General features: G+C 37.3%; 1 protein-coding gene across 1 annotated transcript; it reads right to left on the bottom strand.

Moving 5' to 3' along the window:
- Positions 1 to 464: 464 nt before the first annotated feature.
- dusp4 (dual specificity phosphatase 4) lies at positions 465 to 10,441 on the bottom strand. Its single transcript, XM_006627157.3, has 4 exons — positions 9,875 to 10,441; positions 7,796 to 7,932; positions 6,429 to 6,648; positions 465 to 3,859 (listed from the first exon to the last, which is right to left on the bottom strand). Exons 1-4 carry the CDS (start codon positions 10,248 to 10,250, stop codon positions 3,486 to 3,488), a joined length of 1,107 nt encoding a protein of 368 aa, XP_006627220.1. The 5' UTR covers positions 10,251 to 10,441; the 3' UTR covers positions 465 to 3,485.
- Positions 10,442 to 12,232: the final 1,791 nt, after the last annotated feature.

Raw genomic sequence — 12,232 nt, 5'->3', positions numbered from 1 at the left:
GATTAAATGGCTTATTTTGATACCATAAAAACACAAGAAAATGATTATAACCTGGGCCCCAATACTGATCAGAATGATACTGTACGGATAGAGTATAGTGTCAATTTTCTGCATTGTGTGTACTATGAAACTATAGTATAAGCTAAAGACTTTGTGTCTGCTCAATGTTCTATGAGGTATTAGGTCACAGCGTCATGTAACAGATAACACTTCTGTTTCCAGATATCTTCCATGTTCATACACATCGGAACACTGTGTAATCACTAGAGGCTTGAAACAGTCAGCTGTGCAATGTGTCTGGATCAGTGTGTGACAGAACACCGTGCTTTGCTCATTCCCCACTCTAAGGGCTGTTTTTAGTGCTATACATACTATTAATAGAAAGGCTTCAGACTGTTAGTTTATGAGAATTAATTCATATTTCATAAACATTTCCAGAAATAAAAACATACCATAGGACAAAATGGGGGGAAGTGAAAACTGTATTGATACAAATAATATTGCCATGAGAAGTCTGACAATAACTAAAATTTCACTACAGACAAGTATAAAGTATTGCATTGTTCTGTAATTATTAACAATTGTACATCTTGTTTTATCACTGAGACTAAAACACTTAACAAATGGGTGTAAAAAAGTTGTCTATTCTTCTTAATAGAAATGACAATCACGCAGTGCAAATTAAACATACATTTTACTACAGTATTGCATCACTTTAAAAGTGCTCTAAAAAAGGTGCCCACATTCTTGACAAAGTAACCTCCTCTGTGTTTTAGCATCAATGACCAGGAGCTTTTCCTTGATCCAGAGGCAAAAGACACACCATTGACAACGATTCATCATTTTTTGGCTAATATTTACAAGTCCTCCCAGGCTCTGTAGTCATTCTGTTCACTGCAAGGCAATGACTAGTGCATTTTAGTTATTAAACAGTTTTTGTACAGAGCTGTGTCTCTTTAAAAATCTAAAAGATCCATCTCGGGAATAGATATCACTCTCTGTGTCACTTATCTCCTCTCTAAACCATTTTAATACTTCTGAAGCTGATTTGAATGTGATGAATGGTCCTCTGTTTTTAGGGATTACCTTATTTGTCTGAATGGCAAATGTTCTATATGAAATAGATTCATAGACAGCACTGTGCATTTTTGTTTTCCAGACACAAGACAAATCCTCCTACCTCTACTGAGCTTCCTGGGCAAACCCCCATCACATTTTGTAGCTACTATGGATAGCATTGACCTCAGTTCAGATTCTTTTTTTAGGTGCGAAAAGAGATTAGGTATGAGCCACGCTATCACTTTAATTTTGAATCGTTGCCCGGGAAATGATCCTACCAGGAATTTTGCCATTTACATGGACTGAAGCGAATGAAAACAAAGTCACCCAACCACCAACCTTGGCTTCCAGTTTTGCTTTCTTCCTTCCTATGCTGAGATTGTAGAAACCCACCCAGACAACATATTTTTCTCTCTTATAGATCTGGTAAAATGTCATATTTGTATGACAAATATGAGCAGAAAAATGAGGATGTTTTTACCCAAAAAAAAGTTTGTCAAGCTTTTTCTACCCAGTACTTTTACCTTTGAACGTTGTCGTAAGCATGTATTACCCTTAAAAAGGCTACAGGATACAAGGTTATGTTAGTTGAAATGTGAGGCCCAATAAAACAACAGTCAAATACGACATTGTTTGTTTGGGCACTCCCTGCCATTCAATTCACAACTCCGAGATTTGTCACTAGCCCATGAATTGCGCTTGTGCCACCCTTGCTTTGTTTTTTTTATAGATTTTTGCAAGAAAAGATATGAAATACAAGATTCCAGAAAGAGCCCTGCAGGTTATCTGTGCAAATTCAAAAGGATTTTGTACCCAAAGTTTTACATCACGCACAAGTATTTGTTATTGTTTTTGGGAGTGAGTCCTCACTTGCTTGCATTTTAAAAAAATACTAGTAGTATGTTTTTGTTTAGAGTGGTACGATTTTTTTTAGATACAAAAAGACCGTGGTTCTCCAAATATTCTAACATCATTTTAAACAGCTATTGCAACCACTGCAGTGTCAGTTGGACCAGGAAAAGTTCTTGATCAGTCTTGTTAAAAACCTTAATAAGGCTGAAAGCAAAAGTCTTCAAGTCTCTTTACTTCATATATGAGGTATGAAAAAACATTGACACATTAGAAAACACTTGGAAAAGTGCACCTCTCGTGTTCTGTCATGGGGAAAAAACAATGTTTTTTTTTTGTTTGGGGGGAAAAAGGTTTTAAAACAAAGTAGAAAATCTTCATTAAAGTCTGTATTGCAGTTCAGAAAGTTTCAAATGCGACTTTGTTTTGTGTGAGGGCTCCATGCATGGGGCACTGTTATGTTCTTGTATTTATCAATGGCAACCTGATTAAAACATCTCAAAATACAGATCTGGCCCTAGGAACTCTTTAGGTACCTTCTTAAACAAGGCACTGACAGGAGATAAAAACATTTCACACAGGGCCAGACAATTTTAGGAAGCACTGTAGTTTTTTTTTTTCTGTGCTGCTATTAGATTACCATTGAAAACCATTGGTGTGCACAGCATTCTGTATTTTAGAGAGATGGCACACTTCTTACTCTGTATTTGGCACCAACTAGTGACATTAAATTTCACACCGTCATCAAAATTCACCAGTGCAAAGCGCCAATACTTAATTTTCTTTCCAGTTTCAATATTCAATGAAAAGCAAATGAAAGAAGCGGTTTGCACAAAACCTGTCAGGCTTGGTTTTAATTGTGTGCTACATAAAGTGTGCTTGACTGCTTGAACTTTTTCTTCTTTATGCTGTTTTATAAAGCAAAGTTTCATTCTGAAGTTATTTTCATTAGAGACTCCAAAATCCAGTACTTTGTATAAACACATGGAAATAATGGCATGTCTTTGGTATTGAAAAGGAAGTACAATTAATTAGTTAAATGAGGATGTTACCATTTTACTTTTCTGAGGAGTGTGAAAAGTCCTTTTAAATGAAATGTGTGATTAATAGTTAGTCTGCTTTTAAAAATAAATTAACGCTTTCTTTAATAAATTATATGTGTCCCTTCGATTTGGAACTGGAAAGAAATTAAATTACATTTTTTACTTCACTTTGTGTTTTTAAAATGCATTCGGCCCACAATAAGTGACCATCTTCCATGTAAAATAAATACATAAAGTTCAGAAGCAGAGAATGGCTTGAACACCAAGTCAAAGACAAAATGCCAGGTTCACGCAGGTGGATACCGTCAAACTTCATGTAGCACTTCTCCTTTCTCAAGCTGACTAGAATGACTGGTCCTCAGTTTCCTAGGATCTTTGCCCACCTCCTTCCAATGAAGGATGCTTGACCGCAGACTCAGCAGTCAGACGCGGTCACTCTGCTCGTCGTCACACGCAGCTCAAACATTCCACAGTCCTGAAGGCCTAGTTCTTTGAGTCTTTGGCGGGTCAAGCAACACTTGTTCTTATTCCCCATCAGCAGCTGGGGGAGGTGGTGATGGGGCTCTGTAAGTACGTGAGGCTGCTGGCCTGGGTGTGCACTGCCACTGATACAGGGAAGCTGAAGACGAACGGAGAGGTGGGAGTTGAGGACTTGCCCCTGCCCGCCGAGGGGCTGGCCGCCTCCACGGAGCAGGAGGTGGCGAGGACCTGCGACTCAAACTGCAGCAGCTGCCCCATGAAGCTGAAGTTGGGTGAGATGATGCTGCGCCGCTGCTTGACAAACTCAAAGGCCTCCTCCAGCTTGACGCGTTTCTTCTTCATCAGGTATGCCAGGCAGATGGTGGCAGAGCGTGAGATCCCTGCCTGGCAGTGCACAAGCACCCGCCCATTGGAGTCTTTCACAGAGTCTGTGGGCAAATAAACAGGACATGCCAATCAGCATTACCAGGTAGTCTATCCATCCATTTTCTAACTGCTTTATCCAATATAGGGTTGTGAGGGAGGCGATCTGGAACTGAATTCAAGGCAGCAATGCTAACAAACTGTGCCACCATGCTGCCCCAAATTAGTGCAGTTTATGTTAATTGTGATGTGGACAATTCCAATCCTGAACAACTGCACTGTCATCTGCTATTCTTATCTATCTGAGATCATAGTCACTCTATTGAACTAATTATTTAGATTTCTGTTGAAATTAACAATTGTTTTTAAAGGCTTTATGAAATATTATCTGAAAACTGTAGCAGCTGTGTGCCTGAAGTGCGACAGTATGGTTTCTTTGGAATGTGGTGGATGACGTTTGGCAGAAGAACTATGAAAAACATTGTCTTGCACAATTGTATGTCCTGTGATTATTTAAGTGTGTTTCTTCTTGTCCAGTGACTCAGTATACTGGTCTTGATACATTAAATTGCAAAAGTGAAGACTTTTGTACAGGTCAGAAACTCTCCAGGCAGGAGTGCCAAACTCCTAGAAAAAATCAGTAAATTAACTGTATTTCTTAGTATTTCTTAACCTTCAGTAAATTGCTGGAACAACTGAACAACAGGTCAATTGATTCTATCAATAGATCACAATGGGAACCAGTAAAATCCCCGAAGGATGATTCAGTGAAGAAAAAGCTGTTTTTATTTTATTTTAATCAGTGACCGTTATTTTCTTATAAGACCCAGAGGCAGAAAGTGATGGGAAACTAAGTTCTTTATAGATGGGACTTCTTTGATTCTCTGATTTAGGTTTTACAATTCATAATAGTAGAATTAAGCTGCAACTGGAAGAAAACATTTCACTTAATGTTCAGTAGTGCTCATATATTTTTAATGCTGCAGTTTTACTTCATAATCTAAAACTCACATTCACAGATATATTGATTGAGTTTGTATTATTTTTTAAATTTATAATTTTAAAAATAAAATATAAAAATAAGGAAAACATCTATTTCCCGTGTTGACAGGTACCACTGACAAAAATGACTAATCAATTTAGTTGGAAAAGCTGAATAGTAAATTTAACAGTGCTGCTCATATGACCTGGCACTCAACGTAACCTAGAAATGACCATACAATTGATATGCACACCTCTGGGGGCAGCAGGCAGTAAAGCAGGCAGTTTCTTCGCAGCTAGCCCTGTAGTTTGTACTTAGTGTACCAGGGCATCTATACAAAATATATAAATCACAATTTGGAGAGTAGTGCAATAATTGTGAGCATGATCTATGTAAATATAGTACCACAATCTTGAAACATTGTTCAAATAATGTATTATTTTGATTAATACATATTAGGTATTGTACAATACCAGTTTTTGACAGGTCAAACTTCACACGGCAAACAAAACAGGGCTGAAATCAATCTTTCCTATCTAAGTGACAAAAGATCCAATTTGTAATCACAGCTAAACACTGCACTATCATACACAATGCCCCAGCTAATAAATAAATTAGCACATGCCACGTATTGGAGGAGTCCGAGACCTCAGTCTTTCTTCTGATATGAGGAGGTGTAAATTGAGCAGGCTGTGTCGAGAGAGAATGCTAACAGCATGAGGCAGTAGTCTTTGAGCTTCCCTTTCTTGACTGTGTATCAGTGTGTAAAAAAAAAAGAAATGCTGTAAAATGAAGCACACACGTACCCTGCGGGATTTTTTTGTAGTTTGATCCCCGCCACCCCCCCAGCCCCCCCCCAGCCTAGTCTCTGACACAGTATATGAAATCGTCAGTATATCCAGTGTGAAAAACAGAGGGAGGGGACGAGGGGGGATGAGTCATCCCAAGTCCCTCAACTGCATTCTGACGTCCATGGAGGACTACTAACGTGGCTTGTGGTGCCTTCTAATGCACCAGTTCAGTCACGCTTCCTGCAGCACTACAGCCTAGTGTATTCTTCCGATTTTCTGAAGAGAAACTGAGGGCGATTGCTGCCTCTTTGTTGCCATGTTGCAGGCCTTTCCATTTTGATCTGCAAAACATCTCCTTCACATTTCTAACTAGAGTTTGTAAAGCCTATTGCAGCTGTAGAGGCCTATGAATTCCCCCACACAATACATAAACACGAGGTCATTCAGTATGAGGTAGGAAAACATATTTGGAGTGAAACATGCCGATCCTTTGTGGAAAGAGTCTTCCCCAATTAAGCATGTTGCTCTGCATTAATTAGAAATGCCTCATTAATGTCTGTTCTGTTTGGGACCTTCCATTTTCTATATATTTATTTTTATATGGAAATGTTCCCTTTTTATTACTTTGAGCCGTGCCTTTTAGCAATTTCCATTAAAGCAGCATATTATGTGAACTCTATACGTATATGTAGAATACGAAAAACTGATCACCTCCTGGTGTTGATTTTACACAATCTATTTTTACAAATCTAACATTATTCTACATTTAACATGTACTGCATCATAGTAGACTTTTACTTACTACAAAATGTACCTACTGGTAATCAAACATAACCTTAGTCAAATGAGACCAATACTTACCAATATATTCAATGGCTTCTATAAACCAGGAGCTGATATCCTCTTTGTGATTATCTTCCACTGGAATACATTTGTACTGGTACAGCCCTTCAAAGTGGTTCGGACAGTTTGAAGACACGTTTAATAAGGCAGAAATTCCCATTGCATCTAGCATGTCTTTCCTGGAAGCATGGTAGGCACTGCCCAGAAAAAGAAAGGGCAAGATTTCTACTGGGCCACCCTAATGGAAAAAAGGCAGAAAAAGTAGTTAAGATAAATGGCAGCACAATGATACAATGCAATCAGATTTTTTATTCAGAATAAAGGTTAAGGGTGGTTTGTAAAATTACATTGTCAATGTCAGGAGGACAATTGGCCCATTTAGATCATTAGCAGCTAATTGAGCCAAAGATTTATTTCAGTAATTTCTTGACAGAAGCCAGGGAATCAGCTTTAACAACATGACTGGGGAGCTTGAACCATGCTCCCACAATCCTTTGAGAAAATAAGTGCCTGCTGTTCTGAGCATGAATTGAAGTTAAAATAGGTGGAGTTGTAATTTGATACTTTTCCAAATCAGACGTTGATATCAAAAGAGATATTGAATTCAACACTACTTGTAGTTATAACCTTAACCACGTTTAAATTATTTTTTTTTGAAAAATCCTTTCACATTCTCCTATACGCTCATAAAACACATCACCAAATCTTGTGGTCTTAACCCTGAGCTATAATACAGAGAACAAAGAAGAATAACCCATCTACCCATCTCTTTTGGTAATTTACCATGAACACAAAACAAAATCAGAAAAACAAGACATCTAATGATCTTTGTTCCTGAATAATTCCCCCCTCATCACTCAGATTTTTCACAGCACAGGGTGAGACTTCATTTTCAACATCAAAAATATGAGCAGTTGCTCAAAGAGTCACCTTCTAAAAACAACGTTTATATATAACTGTGTTCGCTTCATGATTCTCATCTCTCATTTTCTGATTCATTTCCTATGCAGCAAATAGTAGACCTTAGTATATTGCAAAAGCTTAAACTAGTTTACTCTTTGGATAGCATGATAAGAGTAAAATCAATGCTATCAAATTCCGCAAGTGGTCAGAATGGTAGTAAACATGTAATTATAAAGATTATTTCTATTAAATCAATAAGTTTAAAACACAATTTTGTGTCTACCAACTCACCCTTCCCTGATGCTAAATGCATAAAGAAAAATCGAAGGCCTTTTTATAACCATGCACTGTTATTATCCAACAGAGATAAGGGAAGCGGATGACCTAAATCAAATCAAGGGATATTACGCCTAGATAAAGCAAGTACTGTATTTCTTTAACACCTTCCGGTTATACAACCAGAGGTGATGTTGGGATGTTACCTGGTCATGATGGGGGGTGCCGCAGGAAGTACAATTAGTTTCTGTCGCGTCGAGACTTGACTGGGAGGAATTGCTGGAGAGCGTTTTGGTTTTTAAACAGAATTCGGGATACTCGGAGAAGAATTTGTCGTAGCCCCCTAAAAACGCAGAGAGAGAATTGAAAAAAAAGTAAATTTAAGGAAGTTTCGAACACATGCTCCTTATTTGAGAATATTTAACACATTAAAAAATTACAGTATAGTACTAGAACAGTTAAAATAGGATAGTTAGAGTTTTGTAAAAAGCTTAATGCAATCGTGAATAAATCTGATAATTGTAACAGTTCAGAAGTGTCTTTAACTATGTTTAAATTTATAATATTGAAGCTCAAGTGCATTTTATTTCAATTGTTCGTGTTACACTAAACGTTATTTTGTGGTCAGGTTGCGTTTCTTTTTTTCTATCTTGAAATCTTGAAATGAAGTTGGATGTAAAAATACGGTTATACTGGCGAGGGTTCAGTAATCTGAGTGTTAATGTTTTCTTCTATAAAATAAATCGTAGTATAAACAGTAACAATAGGCAGTTTTCACAACAAATTACATTGAGTGTCGTGTAGATTTGTAGATTTCTATCACTTTGCAATTCTAATTAAGCTGTCCCGTGAATTTGACAGAATTGATTCTAGTTTAAGCGTTTGGTATAGACTAATGAAAAACCTATCTGTAATAAAGAACACAGTACTGTCCGCTTACATCGCAGTAATTGCTAATTCTAAGGTCACTGAGAAATAAGGCGAAGTGCTTAACAACAGTATGCAAAAATACATGGAATTCCTTGAAATGCTCACTAAACGTAAAAAACAGAAGTATACACATGCTTTTATTCTAGGGATTTTATTGGGACTTTATTTGAGCGAGATATTTCACAAAAATAAAGTATGATATCTCTTTCTGAAACTACACTTAATTGCTCCACAGCTCCATATCACAGGATATAAACTAAGGCGCATTAAAAACGTTTGTTACCAGTTAGGTGCGTTCTAAATGCCTCTCAGTGCATTTATTATGTAAAGGACTAGAATCTTTGGTCATTAACGCGTGATTAGATTCTGTTGTTTTTCTCCAAAATGGGGATCTAATTTATTCTGCGTTTACTAACATTTTCTGCCTTTCAATAATTTTGGTAATTGTGCTGTCTTTATCTGGTGACATTGGTTCATTGTTCATTTATTACAATAAAAGCACCGTTTCTGTCACAACACTCAGCACAAAAGACGAGCTTTCAAACATCCCCTCAAACTTAATTATCATTTTGAATGAAGGCCATGCTGAAGCATAATAATAAAAAGGCTTTACTACTGTTGTTTCTCCAGGTCGTTTTTAAGTAGGTAACATTGAATTGTGTCCACAATACCATATGGTTTGTAATTTCTGATACATAGTCATAAAACCGCCCTTAAAACCGTTATTTTAGTAACCATTTTGCATGTAGGTTATTCACTGCTCAATCATACATTATTATAATAACTCTTATTAATAAAATAAGAGTTAAGATTTCTCCAGATGTCTATTGAAAAATTGACTATAGCATCTGAAAGACTGTACTGTATAAGAGGTTTATATTTTCTTTAAACAGTGACAACTGCAGTTAGTGAAATACACGCTATAGCTGGTGCTCCCTGTGTTTAAACAATACATCCAGTTTACGGGTTTCAACATTACATCATCGCTACAGTGCGCACTTAATATTATCCTGCAGAAATACTGTAGTTTGAAGCTCTTGAAACAACTTATCTGATATATACAGTTGGATTAATCCTAATTTGTGTTTTCTGTGAAGTGTTTAATTTATATTTAGCCCTTATAAATAAATATAATTTACCACTGGGGCGAACTGGGTTCATGTCTCTTCGAATCAGTGATTGCTTCTTTGCTAGAAAGACATCGCTACCTAAAGAAATGCAATATGTACGTGAATCACGATTCAATTCACAATCGGTGTTCTGGCAGAACATTTCTATTTATCGAGGTCAACTAAATAATTTGTTCAAGATCAACCTGCATTGAATTGCTGACAGAACACACTTTGCATTTTTACCTTTGAGCAGATAGATTTCAGTCCCATAGGAATCCCTATATAATGCGTTAAGTACCAAAGTAATTGTGCTGTCGTCTTTTATGGAGTCCGCGTGTGGCGTCCGCTCATCATAAAGAATAACGGCGGAGTAGAGTCCGGATTTCAGTCGGGATTTGACCTCCTCATCGCCCGCAAGAATCTGGTCCAAACTGACCGAGCCCTTCGCTCGCCGTCTCACGATGGTGTTACAGCGGATATTTACCGAACCATGGATGTGTCCAGCGCTGTAAGCTAGAAATGATCTGCAGTCCAGCACCAGACATTTCCCCGTGTCGTCCTTCAACAACCTTTTCAAAACATTACAATCCATCTCACAAAGTTCGTCCATCGTGACCATTTCTCTGTGCGATTGCAGTACGAAATATTTTTCTTATTACTATGTCTTGAAGAAAAAAGAAAGAAAAGATGAAAAATGAGACAATCAACAGCAATCCAGTTTATATACACGCAGCCCTTTTGCACTGTTGCTGTACTGTGTTATTCTCCTGAGAGGAATACTATCGCAAGCGGTAACCTCTCCTTCCTTTTTATGAATGGAGCTTCAGAAACCAGCCCCAAATAAGGTGAGTGGCGTCACAAGGGCGAAGACGTCATCTACTAGCACCATTCATTAACCCTTCTTTCTTTTCTTTTCATTCATAAAAAAGCAGCACCGCCGGTAATCAATGGAAGGCGTTAGAAATTAAAACAGTGTCAGACGCTGTAAATTAAACCATGGTTCACGACGAAAGCTTTTTTTTTGTAATCAATCTAATGTAATTAGTCTACACAAGCCAAAAAGCTTATCGTGAACATTTGAAATCATAAAATGACATGGTCGCTCATTTTTAATTACTGTTTTTTATTGTGTAGGAAAACAACACTTTCATACAGAGATGCGTGTTAGCAATCATTTGCGTGCAACCGAAGGGAGTATAATTATTTTCTGAGATATATTATGGACAAGACAGCATATTCGCACAACCGCATACCTCCCTACACGTGTTTTCAGCGTATGTGTGACAGGTTTTACAATATGTCCCTACACTGTAAGTGCTTTAAAGTAGGTAAAGGATTATGTCTACGACTGTTCAATGCAGCTAAACTAAATTACTATATTCTACCCACGTAGGCTCAACGCTTGGCAGCACATGTGGCGAAGTGGGGGCTCTTCAGACAGAAGTCCCTCCCCCGCCTCCTTTGTTGAAAACGATTTCAAGCCAAATCTCCGATTTACAACAAATTCTTTGAATTTGGGGGACAGACAGATATCTTTATTTCAATCTACAGTTGATAATGATTGTGATGCTTTCATAGTTGTGAACTTTCTAATTGCACCTCGATAAGTGCCCCGGATAAGCAAATAAAAATGAATATTATTATGGTGAGATCTGATCACAGTGCGATGTCTAGGAGCAAATGCAGAAAACAGTATGCAAATGTACTTGTATACTGTTTCATTTCTTACACATTTTGTTTGCGCTGGATCTTCGTTGTCCCTTCGTTTGTGCTGACTTTATTATCAATATAATCGTATTCATTTATATTTAATTTATTGAACCTGTGCGATTGTTCCTTCCTTGTTCTTGCACTAAAATACATTTTATTCACTAATTTTATAAATCACCTCGATAAAGGCCCCGGATAAGCAAATAGATTATATATTTTATGATGATGTGATCTGTTTTCAGTTCTATGCCTAGGATCGAATGCACTAATGCTGCCATGTAGATTAGAGGGAAATTATAAATTTGAAAAGATTTTGCATTTGTGGTTTTTGGTAACTACGTTAAAACATATTGTGATCATTATATTCTCATCAACAGCATTGAAATAGTACATCTCTTATTCTTTCAGTTTTTTTTTCCAGTTCAGTTGTGTTTTAGGCCATTTTAAATGCCAGGAGAATACAAGAATGCGAGACTACATTTGAATGGCAGTTTTACTCCTTAATCTTTGTTGAGTCTTTGCTTCTCTGTTATTATCAACTTGCCACTGTTTTCCTGCAGCACACTCCTCAAACGCCACAGTGCACCACAGAATAAGATTCCAAGGGCTCTGCAAAATTACACTTTTCACCTCCATATTCTCGTTGGTAAGCTTTGCTATCCCATCCATCTTGTTTAATAAAGCACATGGACGATTCTTAGGAAGGAACATGGACACCAAATGATGGCACAAAGGCGAATAATCAGACATTTTGTCTTTGGGATAAGACATTATATAGATACCAAGTTACCTTATTTAGCAAAATCCAAATTAAGAACCATCCGAAAGGCCACACATGAGAGGAGGCCATGTTCAGCTTGTTCTCACTTGGTTTGAGTTCTCTTGTGTTTG

This window comes from Lepisosteus oculatus, chromosome 3 (genome assembly GCF_040954835.1).
Source record: "Lepisosteus oculatus isolate fLepOcu1 chromosome 3, fLepOcu1.hap2, whole genome shotgun sequence".
Lineage (NCBI taxonomy): Eukaryota > Metazoa > Chordata > Actinopteri > Semionotiformes > Lepisosteidae > Lepisosteus > Lepisosteus oculatus.
Note: the sequence above shows the minus strand (reverse complement) of the source record. Positions and strands in the feature narration are given on the sequence as shown.

What these genes read in the sequence shown, in the direction of transcription:
- dusp4 (XM_006627157.3), bottom strand. Translation starts at nt 10,250, where the DNA reads ATGGTCACGATGGACGAACTTTGTGAGATGGATTGTAATGTTTTGAAA. An exon ending in TGAAATCTATCTGCTCAAAG is followed by an intron (nt 7,933 to 9,874) that starts GTAAAAATGCAA and finishes CTGCGTTTTTAG; the next exon opens with GGGGCTACGACAAATTCTTC. An exon ending in AGAAGCCATTGAATATATTG is followed by an intron (nt 3,860 to 6,428) that starts GTAAGTATTGGT and finishes ATTTGCCCACAG; the next exon opens with ACTCTGTGAAAGACTCCAAT.